General features: G+C 47.9%; 1 protein-coding gene and 1 long non-coding RNA gene across 2 annotated transcripts in view; one reads left to right on the top strand and one right to left on the bottom strand.

Moving 5' to 3' along the window:
* BICDL1 (BICD family like cargo adaptor 1) overlaps window positions 1-20,327 on the top strand; it is a 42,924-nt gene extending 22,597 nt beyond the window's left edge. The window contains exons 3-10 of the mRNA XM_031555914.1: window positions 1,342-1,458; window positions 3,331-3,477; window positions 4,900-5,079; window positions 5,530-5,748; window positions 6,962-7,105; window positions 8,615-8,745; window positions 11,940-12,060; window positions 15,435-20,327. Of these exons, the coding sequence (XP_031411774.1) occupies window positions 1,342-1,458; window positions 3,331-3,477; window positions 4,900-5,079; window positions 5,530-5,748; window positions 6,962-7,105; window positions 8,615-8,745; window positions 11,940-12,060; window positions 15,435-15,635 (1,260 nt within the window). The 3' untranslated portion in view covers window positions 15,636-20,327. The remainder of the gene's footprint in view (window positions 1-1,341; window positions 1,459-3,330; window positions 3,478-4,899; window positions 5,080-5,529; window positions 5,749-6,961; window positions 7,106-8,614; window positions 8,746-11,939; window positions 12,061-15,434) is intronic.
* On the bottom strand, window positions 9,846-10,952 carry LOC109370369. The gene is made up of 2 exons (XR_002120462.1): window positions 10,789-10,952; window positions 9,846-10,166 (listed from the first exon to the last, which is right to left on the bottom strand). It is a non-coding gene; the product is annotated as an uncharacterized LOC109370369 (long non-coding RNA).
* Window positions 20,328-21,328: the final 1,001 nt, after the last annotated feature.

Raw genomic sequence — 21,328 nt, 5'->3', positions numbered from 1 at the left:
GGTGTGAGACTTTAAAGAGGGCAAAAAGACTGCTAATGTTTACCCAGGATAGGAAGGGAACTAAAAACTAACAACCAATTGGTAGACAAATGATTTCTTACTATTGGAAATCATTTGTCATTCTGGAAGCCAATGTCTCTTGCTTCTGATTTGGATTATGTGACTCCATGCTGCAGAAATTCAGGGACCATCCTTAGAAGGGGCAGTGATGCTTTGATGAACATCTCAGGCTGGATCTGTGTGCTCCTTCCTCGGGTTGGGAGCTCTTGAAGCCAAACCATTGCACCCTTTGGTGGAGCTGCTGCCTTGAGCTCCTAGCAGCCAAGCACCCCTGGTCAAATCCTGACAGACACAAGAATGCACTCCCAAACAGCTGCTGACACTGATAGGGGTTTTCTCTTCTTGCCCCCATCCCTCCCACCCATTTTGCTTCCCTGGCTGAGGCACAGGGGCTGCTGATGGCATTTCCCATTGAGCATGCTGGGTCTTGAAGGGGATTAATTCACTTCCAGTTAATCTGCCAGGGGAGAAGTCTGTGCCTAAGCGTAATGGAGGCTAATTAAACAGAAAACCATCCATTTGTGCTATCTCATTAGGGATTTGTCGTAAAAACCTTATGTTCTCTTACAAACCTAAACAAGTGTGTTCACCATGTGAAAAACAGCAATAAAACTGTCCAGAGGGTTGTAAAGTTCTAAGCCGTCGTTTGTACGGCCTGTCTGCATCCTGTAGGTAAGGAATGGCCCTTCTGCTGTCCTCAAAGCACCCTGCATAGTGGGGGCATCCCTCCTTCGAAATGGGAAAGAGGGCCAAGCCCAGAGCTGACAGTCATTTGGAGCGGATGCTTCTCTGTCTGGGAACCAGGGATCAGAAGCAGAGGACACTTGCTGTTTCAAATCTGCCCTGAAGATGTTTGGTGGTTTACAAAGCATAAATATAATGGTGTATCCCAGGAGATATGGACATTGGGTCCCCCAGTGCCTGGTCTCTTCCTTAGCCCCAACTGAGTGTGTTCAGGAAAACTAAATTCCCTGTGGGTGATGGGAGACATCATGCTGTTTTGCAGCAAGAGAAACTTACGAGCTGTGTCCTCCAAGGGAAAGTTTCCCCAAGGGAAAATTAGCGTGGTCTATCTAAATGGCTGCTCTTCTTCACTCCTGTCCAGAAAGAGATTTTCCCTGGTCCAAACTCGACTAACTTCAGAGTTTCTACCAAAACCAGGGCTTGTGCAGAAGTCATACGAGGGCAGGTCTGCAGACCTTCCGCTGTGCTGGAGGAGATCAGTGCTTTCCAGCCGTGGGACAGCCCCCCATGGTAATTCCAGCTGGTGTCTCCCTGCAGGCATCCGAGGTGGAGCGGCAGCTCTCCCTGCAGGTCCACACGCTCCGGGAGGACTTTCGGGAGAAGAACTCCTCCAGCAGTCAACACATCGTGCGGCTCGAGAGCCTCCAGGCTGAGGTGAGTCACCAGTGCTCGGCCCTGCTCCTTCAGACGGCATTCAGGGCTGCTGTAATCCATAGGGCGAACCCCTCTGTGCTGGGTGAACAAAACCAGCTGCTTGGGGTGAGCGAGGAGAAGGTTGGTAGCTGTGCTGGCCAGGTTGGCAAAGGACAAAGTCAACCACTGCCTCAGGCACAAGCACATCTGCAAAATGAATGGTTGGAAGGATCTTCCAGGACCTTCACCATGGAGCTGAATCACATCAGGCTTCTGTCTGTACAGCTTAACCTCTATGGCCATGGTGGGAAGATCTGTAAGGTTTGGGTCCTTTTTGCTGTTTCTCGTGCTTGCAAAGAAAGCAACGATCCTCCCCTACCTCTGAGCCAGTCATGCATGGAAGTAGAACGATACATTAGCAGGATTGATAGCATTTTTTACTTCCCTTCCCTGATGGGAATCACTGGAACTAATGGGGTAAAAGATGTCCAACCCTACCACACTGCCACTTTGCTTATATTTAAGCTATCTGGAAGAGCTTTTCCTAAAATCTCTCAATTTCTTCTCTCCTGCTCCCACCTGCTCCCTGCTGGTCCCTCGCCTTCTCTTCCCCTCCCCTCGGTGTGGAGCAGCAGGTCCTTGAAGTAAGTATGGAGGCTCTGAGGGGGCTTGCCTACACGTGCACCCAATCACCATGCATGCATGTCGTTATGTATGCCTCACCTCGACTTCTTCCCATCTTCTGCTTTCCAAATCCGTCTTCCCTACTTGCATGGCCCAGGGCCCACGTTGGAGTCAGAATCACAGGGTTGGAAGGGCCCCTTGGGGATTATTTAGTGCAGAGCGTTGGCTTTCTCTTACATGGTCATTCACAGTGTGTTCCTCACTGGTGTGGATATCAAATACTCTCAGTACAATCTCTGTGTTATACCTCTTATTTTCCTTGTACCTCTTTTCTCCAACCCACACAAATCATGACAGTAGTGGGAAGAGACAGCTCAGAAACAATTACTCACCTACAAGCAGCTTTCTAATACCTACAGCAGTCTTTACCCTGCAGAAACAGCAAGATGTGCTTTGCTAAAATTCCTTCGTGCAGCCAAACATTTCCAGCAACATAGAAAACAACAAAAGACAGGAGCCCACAGAGGCCAAGAGAACAGTAGGATATGCCGAATTTGTCTGTCATCCATGTTGAAAGGAGATGAAAAGAGACCATAGGGCATATTTAGGGTTGTACTGGAGTGGAGAACAGCATACACAGTCCTCAAAGGTCCCGTGTGCACAGATCAGGAAAAAAGGTTCCTTTTTCTTGGTTAAACAAAAAGTGACCTTGGCTGGTGCTGATTCATCCTGTGCACCGTTCCCAGCTAAGTGAATCACAGAGGTTTTGCTTGGCACGTTGTCCCTCCTCACCTAAAATCACTGCCCTTGACAATTAAAAGAAATGAACCAATTTTAAAGGCATCCCATCTCTAGGAAATTAAAAATAAGTGTGGCACAGAAAGGAGCCTTCGTGAATAAAAAGAAAGAAAAATCCCCAATGAGAACCTGGTGAATGTACAACAATTAAGAAAAGCATACAGGCAGTGCATTACACAGCCCTGTAGGGAGCAGGAGCTCAGGGCCTCTCCCTGTGCTCTCTGGCATCCATGCAGCAGAAAACCCCACCATCTGCTCAGGCAGGGATGGACCTGGAGAAGTAGCTAGTTTCATTCTTGCAAGTTTTAGGGTAGAAGGGGTAGAAGTTTTTCTCTTGCACACAGGTGCTGAATACATGCACGTATATTTTGGGGTTTTTTTTTCTGCTTCATTTCTCTCATGGGGATGTGGCTTCCCCCATCTGCACTTCCTGGAAGGTATGGGTTCAAGCCAGTTCTCTTCCCTCTGCAGATCAAAATGCTGACGGACAGAAAGAGAGAGCTGGAGCATCGCCTTAGTGCCATGATGGAGGAGAACGACCTGCTTCAGGGAACGGTGGAGGAGCTGCAGGACCGAGTCCTCATCTTGGAGAGACAAAGCCATGACAAGGACCTGCAGGTGAGAAGGCAGCAGTGGGAGAGGGAAAAGGACAGGAGGTGGGAAATGGGCCAAGGATGTGGTTTGGGGTAACATCAACCAGAAAAATAACAAGGAACTGGGAGATGGAAGAACTGAACAGCCTTAAGTTGCACCAGGGAGGTTCAGGTTAAATATTAGGAAAAAAAGAGTGGTGATGCAGTGGCACAGGCTGCTGAGGGAGTGATGGGGTCACCATTCCCGGAGGTGTTCCAGAACTGTGGAGATGTGGCACTCAGGGATGTGATTATTGGGCATAGTGGGGTGGGCTGGGGTTGGACTTGGAGATCTTAGAGATCTTTTCCAACTGTAACAATTCCATGATTCTATGAGAGAATAAAATGCAAGGATTTGTTCTCCTTAGAGATGGAAAAAAAGATGGAGCATCTTGATACAAAGAGCAATTTGGGGGGAGAGCTGAACAAAGGAGCAGGAGAGGAGGCTGGGAGAAGAAGGGAAATGTAAAAGGAAGCAGAAAACACTGGTTGTGTTTCCATATCATATCATATTAATGTTTTAATAGCAGCATTGGCTCCAGAAGGGGGTCATTTACTCTAGCCTGAAGGACAGTGAAGCTCTCATAGCTCGGGTGGTTTCCCAGCAAGCTCCATCTCACCAAACATCACTCCCTGGAGAAAAGCTGGCATGGCTGTAGCTTTGGGCATCTTCATGGAGAGCACAATCATACCTCACTTTACTTTTACTTCACATCTGACAACCTCTCGCACCCCCAGCTCTTCAGAACAGTCAGAATCTTTTTTTTTCCCCTCTTTAGAGGAACAAGAAAGCTGCCAATGTGTCAGACAGCAGCATCCTCCCCAGCACGTTCAGCTCTGCTGCTCTCACAACACCTGGCTGTGCCCCAGCCCCGTGCCCAGGCAGACTGCAGCTCACTGCCTACAAAATCCCACAGTTGGGTGACCACGGATAAACCCCAAAACAAATCAGTGCCAGTGCTGCGTCTTGTGTGTTTCAAACACTTCATTAACTCAGATTGCAAAGCAGTGAATTAGGGAGTTTGACATCAGAGTTTTGTGGCAGAATGTTTATAGTTATAAGGAGACTTCTTTCAAGGCGTATTTGTATTGTTTTCTTTTTTTTTGATTCAGTTTCTGTTGTGTTAGTTTTAGTAAGCTTTTTTCACTCGAGTCTCAGCTTCTTCACAGTGTTCCTCATTTTAGCACTGGTTAACCTGATTTCATCTTCCAGAGTCTAATAACATTTGGAGATTATTTAGCTCCAGTAAACAGTAACATCAGCCAAGAGTGTTTTCCTTCTGGTTGGAAACCCTCTTTCATGCCAGCTCTTCCTCCCTTTCAGGTCCTTCATGAATCAAGAGATTCATCCAGTCCATATCACCTCCACTAACACTGTTTCCTCTGCTTGCTTAATTTTCTTTGGAAGCTGCACCAAAGCCAGATGGAGCTCCAGGAGGTGAGGCTGTCCTGCCGGCAGCTGCAGGGGAAGGTAGAAGAGCTCAGCGAGGAGAGAAGTCTCCAAAATTTCAACACAACCAGCACATCCCTGCTGTCTGAGATAGAGCAGAGCATGGAGGCAGAGGAGCTGGAACAAGAACGAGAACAGGTATTTACCCTCTTGCCCTTGACAAGGACCTCACCAGCCCCAGGAAGAGATGTAATGTGTCGGATCTGGGCTTGAAGCTGAGCCCATAGCCAGAAATTCATAGAATCATAGAATGGCCTGGGTTGAAAAGGACCACAATGATCATCTAGTTTCAACCCCCTGCTACATGCATGGTCACCAACCAGCAGACCAGCATCCACAACCTCCTTGGGCAACCTGTTCCAGTGCCTCACCACCCTCTGTATGAAAAACAAAGAACTGAAATGTATTCCAGTGTATCACCCCCTGTGTTTGGGTTGTGGTCCCAGCTTTAGGAGTAAATTTCAAAACCAATATAGCAAACCAGGTGAATATTTGTGAGCTTTAGCAATCACACGCCTTGTCGCAGCGGAGATGGAGGATCTCTGCAGTCTTGACACCCAAAGCTTACCTGGGGCTCTCTCGTTCCAGCTGAGGCTGCAGCTCTGGGAGGCATATTGCCAAGTGCGGTATCTCTGCTCCCATCTCAGAGGAAATGACAGCGCAGACTCCGCCGTCTCCACGGACTCCTCCATGGATGAGTCTTCAGAAACCTCATCAGCCAAAGACGTCCCGGCCGGCAGCCTGCGGGCAGCTCTCAGCGAGCTGAAAAGACTGATACAAAACGTGCTGGATGGGGCAGACTCCACGGTGAGTTGGCAGCACTGTTATTGCTCATGTCCCCTTGCCCAAGATGTCACAGGCTCTCACTTGACCCTGAAGTCCCTTGTCTCTGAGAAAGCCCGTGGGGAAGAGCTGTCTTGGTGCGCTGCTCTGTCAAAACATCATAGAATGGCCTGGGTTGGAAAGGACCACAATGATCATCCAGTTCCAACCCCCTGCTGTGTGCAGGGTCACCAACCAGCAGCCCAGGCTGCCCAGAGCCACATCCAGCCTGGCCTTGAATGCCTTCAGGGATGGGGCATCCACAACCTCCTTGGGCAACCTGTTCCAGTGCCTCACCACCCTCTGAGTGAAAAACTTCCTCCTAATATCCAACCTAAACCTCCCCTGTCTCAGTTTAAGACCATTCCCCCTTGTCCTATCACTATCCACCCTCACATCAGCCAAGAGCCAGACCAGCACATGGGATTTCAGCCCCATGGATTTCAAGGTTACATGCTTGAGCAACCCTCGTCAATCTGGGAGTCGTTCTGGGAAATGAATGAAAGGAGATTTAAGGTTTGCAGCAAGTTTGAGTTTCAACATGGAAATACTGCAGATGGTTGCGTGCATCCCAGTTCAGTTATTTCTGTTATGATTTGTCTTTGTAGCAATTGTGTAGTGAAACCTTGTAACCCCTATACGGGTAGGTTTTGGCTCTACAACTGGGGCTACATACAGATGTTTTGGTGAGACCAGACATGAATCCATCACCATGTGAGGCTTTTGCTGGTATGCAGTGATGTTAAGGGGTACACCTTTGGCACTGTGAGGAGATGGCATCCACAGGAGCGTAGAATTACAAGAAAACACTTGGATTTTTGCAAAGTATCAAAAATGAGGCCTATTTTCATCACCTGCAAGCATTGCTAGCATGACTTAGTTGAGAGGCCGTGCTGATGCAGGCATTGCAGACCTTGCAAATGCAGAGCCACGTGCAAGCTGTCACCCTCTTCATTTCAGTACCTGTAGCAGCTGGCAGGGAGCTGAGCATGGAGGTGAAGTGGTGTTTGGTAAAGAAAAACAGAGTCCTGGAACAGGTCTGCAAACGCAGAATGTAGTCCCACGTGGGATCATTAGTCTCAGTGAATTTGGCTTATGCTGAGCTAAGAGCACTGCCCTTCAAATTCATGCAACTGCCCTTTAAAAAGAAAAAGCAAACAATAAAAACCTGATCAAGAGATTTCTCTCCTGCTGCCAGAGCTCCCGGCGGAGCGACGATGACTCTTTAGAAGAACAGATCAGGAGAACAAGTGAGGACTCGAGAGCCCTGAGGGAGTTAATGGAGGGAGAACGGGGGAAACTGAGGCAAAGTCTGGAGGAGCTGCAGAGGCTGCACAGCCAGGTTAGTAATTCCCACACTTTGCAGATGGCCTTTTAACACAGCGTTCATCCCCAAGACATACATTCTGTAGAAGAGATCACCATGATGAATAGCCCAAAAGGATCTGGGTGAACACCAGCTATGGCTGGATGAGGAAATCTATGTTAAACTCAGTGCAGTGGGATCAGAGCTTCTGCATTTTGCAGGTGTCCGTGTGCCCATCCCAGACATCATCCCAAGTAACCAAATATCCTTTGAACCTTTTACCCAATCTGCTTTAGCAGCCAGCCTGTCTCACTTAAACTTTTCTCAGCAGAAGATCCCAGAATATAGGGCTGCTTGATTTGGGGTGCTGGAACCCATAGGCATCCATTCTGATCCACCTTGCACTAAGTCCTCTTAATGTTTTTCTATTTTATAATTTGCTTTTACCTGAGTATAGATACATCTGCTGAACAGACAAACAGCACTGTTGTGTTGCACGTGGCACAAGGCTCACACCCTTCCAGCACATCCCACTGCAGCATCATGACACGTGCTAATTGCACACCCAGGGAACCCTAATCGTGGCCAACTGGCACCATGCCACACCCCTGAACCAACAGGGCTAATGCTAAATCAAACACAACAGCAGCAGATGATCCAACCCCAAATCTAAACTCCACACCCAGAGTGGTGAATCAGACCGCATCTATCCACACTGAAGCCAGCAGAAGCATCATCTGAGGTCATATTCCAAAAGCAGCAAGCGGAGACACCCAAAAACACACTTGGCAAAGCCTGTCTTCTATGGGACAAGCCTCCACGTGCCGCAGGAGATGTGGAGGCTGTGGCAGAAGCAGCCTTTGGCACAGCTGCTGGTGCAATACCGATTGCACTGGAGCAGGGAATGGGGTTACCACCCTTGGCTGCTTTTGCTCTTTCACCGTATCCTTTTGGAAAAAGGAAAAGAAAATACAACCCTGTCCAAAAAGTCAGCACAACTGATTCACACGGGGCTGTGGGAGCTGGCTGCCCTCCATATGAAGATTCCTTTGAGGATTCAAGGGAGGTGGGTCAGGTGCTGGAAGAGTTTTTAGGTGGTAGAGGAGCGTAACAGAGCGAGCGTGTGCCACAGACAAAGAAATTAAATGTGTATGAAATACTGTGAATCCGTGCATGATTTCACACCCTATTAACTCTCCCCACACAGGACCAAACCAATAGATCATTTCTCAGACTATTTAAGACTCTGCACGCATTTTGAAGTCTAATTAAAATTGTAAGACGTGCCAGTAACACCTTCCGTGGTGCGAAGGGGAACTTTCACATCCTTTGTCTTCAGTTTCGCACCGCTTGAGAAGACACAATGATGTAACTGTTCCCTCTCCTAAAGAAAAATAAATAACAGGAAAAACAATCTCTCTTGCTGCTAGATTTGCAGCTTCTACAGACGAGGCACCTCAGACTCCAAGTTGCCCCCTGGCTTGTTTTCCACCCTCCCTTGCACTGTGCTCATCCTGGGTGTTCCACTCTCCCCTGTGAGCTCAGGTCACACTGCTGAGTGTGGAGATGACGACGCTGAAGGAGGAGCGGGACCGGCTGAGGGGAGCTGCAGAAGACAAGGAGACGAGCGAACGGCTCCTGCAGGCCATCCGGGATCGGGACGAGGCCATCGCCAAGTGAGTGGGGACACAGCCTGAGCCAGGCTGGGTTAGGGGTACAGGAGCACCTGCCTCCAGGGTGGCCGGCTTCAGCTCTGCTGGTGATGGGAAACGCTCAGGAGTCCCTAGGAGCTACCCTATGGCAGGACTTTCAGGGGATGCTGTGAGCCCTGATTTTGCCATTCATGGTGCTGGTGTGTGGCACGAGACGATCTTAGGAAAGCAAATGGAATCCCTAGCTCTGTCCTATTCCTTTTCCTTCTTTTGCTCTTCCAAGTACACAGAATGACCCAGGTTGGAAGGGACCTCAAGGATCATGAAGCTCCAACTCCCTGCCACCTGCAGGGCCACCAACCTCCCCATTTCATACCAGACCAGGCTGCCCAGGGCCCCATCCAATCTGGCCTTGAACACCTCCAGCGATGGGGCATCCACAACCTCTCTGGGCAGCTGTTCCAGCACCTCACCACTCTCATTGTAAAGAACTTCCCCCTGACATCCAACCTAAATCTTCCCTCCCTCAACTTAAAACCATTTCCCCTTGTCCTGCTGTTATCTACCCTTTCAAAGAGTTGACTCCCCTCCTGTTTATAGGCTCCCTTAATACACAAGACTTGGTCCCTGCCCATCTCTACTACAGCCTTGCCTGGATCTCATCCCTAAAGCACTCCTCTGCTCACTCTCTATCCTTTCCAGATGTTCCCAGGGTCTCTTTTGCATCTCCACTCCTGTAATTTTCTTTTTCTCTGGTTGGGATTCTCACACTGTTTTGAATCTTTATTTTTCCCCATCTTCCTCCTCCCAGCCCTCTGCCATTTTACTGCCCTGTACCCCATACCTCCTCCTTTGGCTCTGCACCCTGCAACACTGCAGAACAGTGCTGCCCTGAGTTCTTTTCCCCAAGAAAAATGGGCAGAACAATTCACCCCCCGTCCTCTAGGTAGAAAGGATAGGCCTGATAATCTCCAGAATGAGATGGCCAGAACACCACCAGTATATCTCCTTACAGACACATCTAATACTCAAGTGCTTGTGAGAATAGGAAGTGAGAGCATTGCAGCTCTGAGGATGCAGGAAGCTAAATCTCCATGCATAGAACATATGTTTTTTTGTTTTTGTTTTTTTAAGTGAACTGCTCACCCATGCTGCTCTTGCCCAAGTATCCAGCTTCCAAATTCCCATTGCTGTCCTCTGTTACACCTCCATCTGTTGGCATAAAGCAGGAGTGTCCCAGCTGCACAGCCGGGCGCAGAGACGTTGTTCTGACATTTCCTGTGCATGTGGGCTGCTGGTCCTTGCTGTGGCTATGGCAACGTGCAATAAATCCCACTGTAATATCCAAGCAGCAGCGGGGAGCTTCAGAGGAAAAGGCTATTTCAGGTTCTCAGACCCACAGCCAGGAGCAGAAGGGTACAGCTTCTCCACAGCGGTTAACGACCCTATAAAGCCCAGAGGAAGGGGACGTGACAAGCGTGCATGGATGAGGGTGGGTGATTAACGAGCAGTAGCTGCAAGTGAAAGGAGACAGCATAGAGATGCTAGAAATGAAAGTGTCATCTTGCAGACAGAAGAGATGCTGCGTAGCATCAAGCTGCCCACCAGGCATGCAGTGCTCTGCCCACCTGCACCTCAAGGGTTAAAGTCACGGCTGTTGAAGTGTCCCCCTCTCCCTTATCTCCCCCCCCCCCAAAAAAAAAACCAACCCAACGCTGCACAAAAATAAAACCTCCGCCTGAAGCAGACATCTGGCATGGAACATTTTTAGCTTGAAGCTGAAGTTTGGCAAACATGGGAAGCAATAGGAAAAGAGGATTCTAGAATAGGAAGCATTCAGCGATGGCTACCTGGAATACAAACACAGATTCCCAAATTGCTCTTCTGCAGGGGAGCGTGAGGGAGCTGTTAGGAAGTGATGAATGAGAGATAGTTAATAAGATGCAATTATTCCTCCCCGAAATATTTTCAAAGAAAAATGGTTCCCAGCAAGTCACATTACAGTTTCGCCATCACACAGCAATTAATTGATAACTTCAGGTTTGTGGCCAGGCAGCCTGCACCTACCTGCGTGCTTCCCAGCACAGCAAGCATTTCCCAGCTCAGACAGCTTAGGGAATTGCTCCTTCCCAGGAGATAACTCCTTTCTGCTTCCCTGTAGCAGCTGGAGCATCCCACCACCAGGGTTTAGCCATGGGCTCACCTGCCCTCAGAATGCCTGGGATGACATCAGAGTGGCATTCCTGAGTGGCACAGCTCCATGGAAACTGAGAGCTTTCTTTAAAGCTTATTATTTAATTCAAATAATTAATTTGATCTTTTAAAGAATGACATAAAGTATTTGCTATGATAAATTCCTTCCTTCAGTTCTTTGTTCAGCCCAAGCCCCCATCTCTAGAAACTGAAAGCAGAGTTGTACTTTTTGCAGGGTTATTTTTTCATATTGCAACCTACTGATCAGCTGGGCAGAAAAAGGGTCTTTGTTTTTTAGAGCATTCTGTTTCATTTCCCATACATTAGTAAACAGAAGAAATGCAAAAATAATTTATATGTAGATTCTAACTCATTTTAGTCCTCCATTTTTAATAGCAGATCCTGCACGTTATTCAGTTGTATAATATTATATTGTAGAGCAGCACATCTGAATATTTTCTCCTATTTATCATGGTGTTGTTACCTAAATCTGCTTGTTTTATGGTAAGGATGTCTGCAGTTCTGGCCCACTCTTCTGTGCCAGATAAATAGACCAGAATACAATGGAGAACTGCTTAGGATTTAGGGACTTGCCAATTAAATACAATCATAGAATGGTTTGAGTTGGAAAGGACCTTTAAAGGGCAACTGGTCCTACTCCCCTGCAGTGCACAGGGACACCCACAGCTCCGTCAGTGCTCACAGCCCCATTCCCTGACCATGGATGTCTGCAGGAATGGGGCACCATCACCTCTCTGGGCACTCTGTGCAGAGCCTCACTGCCCTCAGTGTAAGAAACTTCTTCCCTATATCCAATCTAAATCTCTCCTTTCCGTTTGAAACCATTTCCCCTTGTCCTATCACACAGACCCTGCTAAAGATTCCGTCTCCTTCTTTCATTCGGCACCCCTTTTTGATTAAAACAAATAAACTGTTGACTTCTGGGGGGTTTGTTGAACATTTCCTTAAAATAATAATAATAATAATAACGAAGTGAAAAGTCCCATTTCTTGCTCTCCCCCCAGGAAGAACGCTGTGGAGGTGGAGCTGGCCAAGTGCAAGATCGACATGATGTCCCTCAACAGCCAGTTGCTGGATGCCATCCAGCAGAAGGTGAACCTCTCGCAGCAGCTGGAGGCCTGGCAGGTGAGCAGTCCCCGCTGCCACAGGGCAGGGTCTGAGGGCGTACAGAGTACACAGCAGAGGAACCCACCTGGGTGTCCGTGTGGGGGATGCCCTCAGCATCGAGATATGCAGATGCAGCACATCCGTTCCTACAGCCAAGCAGGAGGTGGGAGGTGGGGATGTGCTCATTGGTCCACTGCGTAGCACTGTTGTCAACACAGAAGATGCGGCACGATGGAAAAGCTAAAATGAGAGCTCTCAACCAAGGTAAAAGAAACAAATAAATGAATAATCGGATCCCAAACCCACAGCAGGTGGGGGCAAATGCCCCAGAGATGTTTTTCGTAGGGTCAGTGGGACAGACCCGTGCCAAGCAGGGAGCCTTGCTGGCAGACAAAGCTGAGTCCTCTGAGAAACTGGCACTGAGGGAGCATGACTAATAGAAAATGAGCAGATACAAGAGAAAAGGTCCGGGTCAGTTACAGGAAATTGGTGCAGACCCTGCAAGACCCCAACTCTACTACCACCCAACCTGACCGGTAGAAACCTCTCCCATACAACCTCACTCCTGTTTCAACTCCACCGTGTTTTCGTTTCTTTTTCTTCTTCTCTTTCTCCTGCTTACAGTTTGCTTCCTCAGGGCTTTTTACTATCTGGCTCCTTTGGTTTCTGATCTAGTGGCCTTTCTCAGTTCCTGTACCAACAGCTTTAGTCGTACACCCCTCCTGCCTTTGAGGTGAGATCCCTGCACCCACCGAACACCCACCATCACCTCCATTCACTGCTGTCTCCACCTGCATCCGCCTCTGTCCTCATCACCATCTGGCAAGAAACCAGCAGGGGTTCCTCATCACTCCTCAGGGCCCCGCATCCCCCAGCACCAGGGGCAGAACCCTGCAGTGAGGCTTTGCCCCAGGTCATCATGGGGAAAGCCAAGCTGAGGTCCACGTGTCATTAATGCTGTGTGCTCAGCTTGTCTAGCATCAGGAAAATTCCTGAGGAGCAGGCTGGGATTTTACTTCTCAGCCTCATTATCTAGTAAATGATATGCAGCACTCTGCAAGTTTGAATGAGTGGTGTAAATTCAGCTGCTTACTAGTACCACCTAATCTATACATGTGTATGTATATCATATACACACACTCCAGCTTTCCTGGAGTACTGCATTCAGATGTGGAAAGATATGGACCTGTTGTAGGTCACAAAAGTAATCCAAGGGATGGAACATCTCCTGTTAGGACAGGCTGAGAGCTGGGGCTGTGCAGCCTGGAGAGGAGAAGGCTCCAGGGTGAGCTGAGAGCAGCCTTCAGTATCTAAAGGGGGTCATTAAGAAAGAAGGGGACAGACTCTTTAGCAAGGTTTGTTGTGATGGGACAAGAGGAAACGGTTTCAAACTAAAAGAGGGGAGATTTAGATTGGATATAAGGAAGAAGTTGTTTACAATGGGGTGGTGAGGCACTGCTCAGGGCGCCCAGAGAGGTGGTGGTGCCCCATCCCTGCAGACACCCACAGTCAGGGGATGGGGCTGTGAGCCCTCATGGAGCTGTGGGTGTCCCTGGGCACTGCAGGGGGTTGGACTAAATGGCCTTTAAAGGTCCCTTCCACCTCAAACGATTCTATGATGATTCTATATAAAATCATACCCATCTCTCATTATGTAATTAACCAAAGGTGGATCTGCCATGTTGGATGTCCATCTCATATGATAGTAGAGTTGCTTTCCAAATCCGACTGCTATAAATTTCTACATGGCAGCTTCACCTCTGGAAACCATTAACGTTGATGTTTACCTTAACCTCTTCAACTCTCCCTCTGCCTCTTCCCTTTCCAGTCCAAAGCTTCCCCTGTCTACTTAGCTCTGCACCCTTGTGCTTTCTAGAGACACCCCAAATACTAACGTCAGGTCCTGGCCGTGGTCATCAATCCTTTTCCCCCCTGAAAGTGGCATTTTCCCATGTCGTCTTCTTCCCTCTGAGCCCCACTTGTGGGTCCCAGGGCTGGCAGAGAGGACACTGCTTTCCACAGGCTGCCAAGTAGCCCAGCTGCGAGCAGCACCAAGCCTGATGTCTAAATGCAGGTGGGAAACTGAGATTGGAACAGTAAAGGAAGGGAGGAAAGTGGTAAAGAGAGGCGTATACCAGTTCAACATCAGTCATGTCACAGCTTCCCAGATGGAGAAGCATTTATCTGCTCAAAAAAAAAAACCCAAAAAACAGACAACAAAAAACAAGTTTCTTTGTGTCACAGTGATTTCAGCTCCTTGGTGTCCCTAAAACAAGGATCCCAAGTAGCCCTTGGCTATGGATGCTAGCACACAACGCCCTGAGCAGCCCCATCTTCCATGCTGTTCCACGGGGACGCAGGGCTGGGAGGTCACCTGAGCCCACTATGGCCACAGGCAATGGCCTGTGGTGGCCATCCAGGTCACCCAGACTCCACCTGAGGGTTTCTCCCAGCAGAGGCTGTGTGCCATCTCTGCTAGGTCCATAACATCAGCAACTGCTGAGACTCTTCCAACCCTCCAACGTGGTGGGGCCCATGGGTACCCCAAAAAACACAATTGAGCCCTGCCCTGTGTGCAGAGCCCCAAAAATGGCTCTTCTCATCCTGCAGTCTGCCCAGATAACTTTGTTCTCACCAGCCAGCACCCTCAGTCCTAATCAGGGACCAAAACACTGGAGAATAAGTGACATCTCCCGTGGGGCTAATCTGCATACATAGATTTTCACTAATCTTCAGCTTAAATACACAATTATAGCAGAAATAATGTATCTGAAAGTTTAAGATTTTGTCAGATGGGCAGCCAGGTTTTCAAGGAACACATCAGTACATGTCATTAGCAGCAGCATAGCTGACTAATTGTTTTGTGTGGAGCAACTTCACATGGATTAAACCACAGCATCTCTGGTGCTTCAAAAAACAAACAAAAAACTGGAGTGCAGTTGTTGGTGCCAAGCTGTCAGTCAGAGAGCTCCATCACTCTGCCAGCACCACTGGGAAGGAGCTGGGGCTAAGGGATGAGCACCAAAGTGACAAGACCCACATGGGGTTTTTGTGGCCCTATGCCTGACCCCAGTCCCTCTGCTCTTGGGAGCACCTTCCCCCAGGAAGGCCCTTCAGTGGGGCTGCACGGACAGCTCTGCCATTCCCTGGTTTGTAAGTCTGCTCAAGCAATTCAAGCCCCAAGCAATGCGAGTTACCTTCTCACTCACTAGAAAACCTCACAGCTGAAACTGGGGCTGAGCCTGCTGCTGGGCAGGGAGCTGGGGCTGTCCCCATGCTTGTCATCATCCCTTCTCCATCTCATTGCAGCACGTTTCACACCCACATCCCCACGCAAGCTCCCCTCGAGCATCAGCTGCCTCTAACGCCCATCTCCTCTCCCTCTGCTGCAGGATGACATGCACAGGGTCATTGACCAGCAGCTGATGGACAAACACCCGAAGGAATGGAGCCAGCTTGCTTATTCCTTCTCCAGTGGCTACGTCGCAAAGCAGAGTGCCAGACCCTCCCCTGTGCTCCGGCCAGAGCAGCAGGGGGATGAGCCCAGTGGGGCAGAAGGGCACCGTCTCTTTTCCTTTTTCAAGAAAAATTAACTTGAAAAAGAGAAACCTCTCCAACCATTCTTGCTTCGAGATGGGGAGGGGGCAACTGCCCAGCTTGCTGATGGACCCAACGCTGATCCACAGGAATAAGAAGGGGCAAAGGAGTTAACCTTGAGACTCTGCACTATTAACGCCGCACCTGGTCTGAACCAAATGTTTACATAAATTGGAAATTTGCAAATTGACATTGTGCTACCGATGGAAAGCAACTTTTCTTATTCTTCAAGTGAAGCGATGAACTTCAGGGTATATTTTAGGCGCTTTGACACAGTTTAGTTTCTGCTGTGAAGAATAATCTGATCGATTGTCTTAAAAGCATTCTGATGCTGGAGAAGGAAATAAGCAGCCCCAGGACAAAGCAGCACAGGGGATTGGGAACTGCCATCACAGCGAGTGCAGGGGGAAGAAGAGAGCCCAATGCAAGAGAAGAGAGGAGTCCCTCATACAGCCCTCCAGGCCTGGCAACTGATGTCCTTCATCCATCCCTCCGGGAGCAGAGCTGCTCTGGCTGCAGCATTGCCATGTTTTGAGAAGATGAACCCTCACTGCACATCCTCTCTGGGCACTGTCCATGCCCGTGGCTCTGTGGAGCTGCTCACCCTCGCTGGGAACCCAGGCTCCTTGCAGGTCAGGGCAGTTGTAAGTTTGCGTCTTCTTCAGCCTGTTAGAAGAGTCGCAGTCTGTAGGTGTGCAAAAACGTTAAGGACTTCTCCCCATCCCTACTGGCCATCTGCAACAAACTGATTAACGTTGTGGATGTTCAGTCCTGGGGCCTCCAAAAGTCAAAGGTAGATGTGGAACTTCAGCAGGTCACACACTTTTCCCCCAAAGCCATGTATTCCTCCCAAACCAAGTAAGAAACCTGCTATTGTAACAGGATAGCCTCCCACCCAAAAAACCCCACAACTCATTGAGATCCTGTCCATGAAATCAAAGACTTACCAATGCTAGGCTGGCAGATGTGATCCTTAGAAAACACACAGGCACCTACCTTTGCTAAAGCCCCAGGCAATTAGGGCATCTGCAGATCTCTGGGGATCCTGCAGCTTGCCCTTTGTGCCCCGCAGTACCATTAGCTGTAGCCTGATGGGAATGATGTGTATTTGTTCTGCCCACGGATCATTTCCCACTCAGCCCCTCAGCAAGCAGGCAGTCAGATCTCCTCTTAACCAAAGGTGATCAAAGCCCGCTTTGCTGCAGCCAAGACTTGACCGACAAGAAGGAAAATTAGCATTTTTAGTGTATGCACACAGTGGTGCTGGAAACCCTGCAATACATTTCCCTATGCATCGGATGGGCACCTTAGAGCTCTTCCTTTTAAGAGTCTGCCTTCATGAGACACCAAGGCAGCCAGGCCAAGCTCAGAGCCGTCCTGCCTCCATCACGCGATTTTCACATGTACTCCCAGCTCCCGATGCCCACAGACCCCAACTTGTTTCCCTGCTGCTTCGAGGAGGCTCCTGCCTACACTATCCCACAGGAGATGGAACACATACAGCTCTTCCCAGCTCAGCACAGGTGCTAAAACACCTTCTTAGGGGGAGCTGCCAATCCCTGCTCCATATTTACAGTCACAGGCATGCTGCTAGAATTAGCTATCCAACACCTCCTCCTTAGAAGCAGGTAAGAGGTTGGTGGGTTGTTGTTTAATGTATTTATTTATTGCATCGAGCATATATAATACCTCAGTAGAAATATCCTTTCTGCCTACAAAGATCTGAGCATCCCCACGTTTCCTTATTAGCACGGAGCTGCCACACTGGTACAAAGTAAACATCAGGTCAGCTCTGCAAAGAGCAAAGCGCTCTTGGGGATAGAGAAGGACGAGTGGTAAAACTCATTTACCTGAAAGCAATGAAACCTGGATTCCAGGTCCTACCCAAGAAATAATTAAAGCACCATCAACATTGTTTGATGCTAACAGGGAAGGGAGCCTGAGGCCTCATCGGCAGGAAAGGGAGCTAAATCTCTCCTCCTGCTGAGCGTCTGCTTGTATCCACTAATGCAAGTTAAGGGAAGGGACTCCGTGCAGTGCCAAGTGTGCTCTCAGGACAGAAAACCCTCATCCTCCCATCATACCTACATTATGACTCCTCATAGGACAGAGACACGAGGCACGTGCTCAGCATCTCCTGCTATCAGGACTCACCCATGCCCATATGCATTAAGAAACTCTGATACCTGCAGAATTAGGCTGGATAGATGGACGCCAGCGATACCTGTGAGCAGTTGTCTTACACAGCAATTCTTTGGAAATGACACTGCATATTTTTGGGAGTCATGTGAACATCTCAGTCCTCACAGCTCCTTATTCTGCTGCCAGCAATCACCTCCCGGGTCCCAGCAGCTCTCTGCAGACCACGTGCTGAGCAGCTGAGTGGGACCTTCCCCCCTTGAAGATGTCTGTCTGTCTGTATGCAATCCTAAGTAAAGGACCTTCAGTTACCCAATGAAGATGCAGTAATGAGACGAAGAAAGGTGCCTTCTGCTACACATTTGCTGAGATGAAAGTGACTCATTTGGTTGCAGGGGTAGGCAATTGAAATGCACAGCACATCTCTGCATTTAAGGAGAAACCTACCCTAATCCCATTGCAATTTTATTTATTTAATAGCAGTGATGGAAGAGAATGCAAAAGGAAAGTCGGCGCGTTCCAAGGTGCCAGTTGGGCACGGTTTCTTCAAACTAACCCCTTAATCCTAAAGACTTAGTTGCACTACTAAACCCAGAAATACCAGAGAATTGTGTTTAACGAACTGGACAACAGACCAAAGGAGACCTCCTTGTGCTGAGCTGCTACTCAATAGGAACAGAAACTGCCTTAACATAGCAGCTAAGCTTTGTTTTGTTTTTTTGAAAACTTACTCAGTCCTTCACATTCTTGTATGTCACATTGTGTTTTAAGGTCCCAACTATTTCACCTTGAACTGTCATTGAAGCACTCATCCCCTTCTGTAGAGGCCAGGAACCTGGAACTGTCCTTGCAGGGCTGAGTTAGAAGATGCTCCACTTGTGATAGTCTATATTTTAGGATACACATGGCATAAAGAAAACATCAGCTCCAAGTGAATTGAATGGAGGAAGTGCATTAATCCAGCAGGCACTCAGGATCCCAAAGTAGATTTAACAAGTGGGATCAGCAGCTCTAAATACAACACTCACCCTTCTGAGATGACGGTAAATAATCCAGTAGTGCTGCACGGTCACCGTTCAAGTTTTGCACATGGAGAAGACACCTGCTGAGATTAAGGTTACAAAGAACTTTCCCACAGTTGAGCAACAGGTGACTGGGCAAATATTTTCTGTGTTAGCATAAGGAAAAGGGATGATTCCCCCTTTAGCAAACTCTGCAAGGGAAGCAACAGTAAACAAGGAATATGTAAATGAAAGGCAAGTCACTTGCACTTTATGTTAATTCAAACTTAGATCAGCAACTTGCCATCAAGATGAATGCTAAATCAATTAACGACAACAGAATAATTTTGCACAGAGCAGCAAGAAGTGAGGTTAGAGGCAGTGCTGCATGCACAAGGACTTTATAGCTGTATGCACTTGTCCTACTTAGAGTGGTAAATTCCAGATATGCCTCTGCAGCAGGCAAACTCTCCACTCCCCACTCGGCTATAAAAAGCAAGATTGTTGTAACCAAAAGCCAAGAAAGGAAGCGTCTGGGTGCTGCAGTAACCATTCCCTTAGATTGAAAGGGAAAAGCACACAGCAGGGACAAGCGGAAAGAATGTATCTATAGATATGTACATAAACCACAGTGCTGTAATTTTTGTATGTAGCAGTAATGTAAATAAATGTATGGTTTTTATAAGATACATATTATGAAAATCTATAAAGGCATATTTTTAGTAAAAAAAAAAAATGCTCTTCTTTTGTAAATAGTTCTCTTCAGAATAAAACAGACCATTTATATACTGTCTCAGCTCTCAAGTCACTGCTTATCCTGCCCACCTGCAGAAGCATCTTAGCACCTAGCAGCATCTTTAGCACCTCATCATCCCAAGAAATTCACCCAGACAGCACTAGCATGTGTTCTGCAGAGAACAAGGCTGGAGAAAGAATATTTGAGGCATTTACACCTCCCGCTTCACAGGAAAACAGGCAAATTCAAGTCTCTTCCACCTTCCAGCCATCTGTATCCTTTAGGGACCTTTACATGGAGGAGCATTCAAACTTTAACAAGTTTAGATAAATCTCAAATGAACAATGAGACACGTCCAACGTGCCCCACCTGCAGCTCAGGCCATCTGCATGTCGTGAAGATTCTCCCACCAAGTCATACCCGAACAAGGCAGGCAGGAGAAAAGGCACCTTTCCATAACACTTGGGAGTGTTTCCATAACACTTCTCCAGGAACGAGGACCTGCCTTCAATAGCCTGCTTGTGTAAACTGGCAACCAGCACAATGTCAGCAGTATAGCTCCTAGACAGATACACGTTAATTGTTATTTCATCAGTACCTCCTTCCCCAGAAAGAAATCCCCTCCACATCCAGCAGAAGGGCTCAGCCCTGGCTTGCCACCCTCCACCTCCAGATGATGGACAGCAGAGGAAACAAAGCCTCAAAAAAGATTTGGCAGCTTGTAACCTTTATTTTTAGTTTTTTAAAATTATTTAAAAAGCATAATTAGAAACTTTCATTACAGAAATAATCCTAGCAATCCAGTTAGACATTCCATTGCTCAACATTTAGGAAACTTCACATCAGCACACCACTAGAGATGCAGTCCCCACCCCTTCCAATTGAACAGTCAGTGGCAAGAGCAGATATAACCACTCCTCTACAGCCAGTATTAGGAAAAAAAATCCCACTTCAGGAAGTTGGACACCTGGATTGGCAGAGTTCAAACTGTGGCCACAAAGACCTGGACTCAAAGAGAACCAATCTTTCCACATAAGAGAACACTCCAGGTTCGGGTGCACCATTTCCTCATTTTATTGCATCAGTTCCAGTCATTTCAGACATTTCTTTACTTCAGCCTGTAAGAAGTTGCTCCTTCCTGGATCTGCACACTTGCTACCACAAGAGCCCAAAAGAAACACAGTTGGACCCTTTAATTAGAAAGTGGTAACCGTCACGGGACAGCTTCATTTCAACAGGAAGGCTTTGAGGACTGACAGAGCTCCTTCCTTGTGCATACACCACATTCAACATGAGAAAGCATACAGAATGACACCTGGTGCAACTTAAGCTGCCCCTTTCCACAGCTGTTTGAATCTAACCATCATCAGAGCTCACGCTAGCAACGTCATCCCAACTCTTTCTTGGGTTACCAATACAAGATATGTGAAGAAAATAGATGGGTGAAGGCAGCTGGAAATGTACTCCCAGCACCTGAACTGATTAAAAATGTGTTTACACATTCATTGTTTGCATTTAAAAAAAGTACTCCAAAGTGATTGATTGTGATGTGATTGTTTGATGGGGCTCCTACCACAACCCGTAAAAATCTTAAAAAAAATACAGGCAAAATAAGTGATTAAATTTTAGCCTCTCCTGGGGGAAGGGGGAGGAAGGGAGAGAGGAGGGCTGATCCAGAGCTCATGGACATCGGTGAACCACATCCTACCAAACCAAGGCCAGCAATTCCATTGGGCTCACTGACAAATGGAGTAAGTCTGCCTTCAAGGTCTTAAAGGAAGTCGTGTCTTCCATGCCTTTTCGTCATCTTAAA

This window comes from Meleagris gallopavo, chromosome 17, assembly GCF_000146605.3.
Source record: "Meleagris gallopavo isolate NT-WF06-2002-E0010 breed Aviagen turkey brand Nicholas breeding stock chromosome 17, Turkey_5.1, whole genome shotgun sequence".
NCBI lineage: Eukaryota > Metazoa > Chordata > Aves > Galliformes > Phasianidae > Meleagris > Meleagris gallopavo.
The sequence above is the reverse complement of the archived record's forward strand: the minus strand, read 5'-3'. Positions and strand labels throughout refer to the sequence as shown.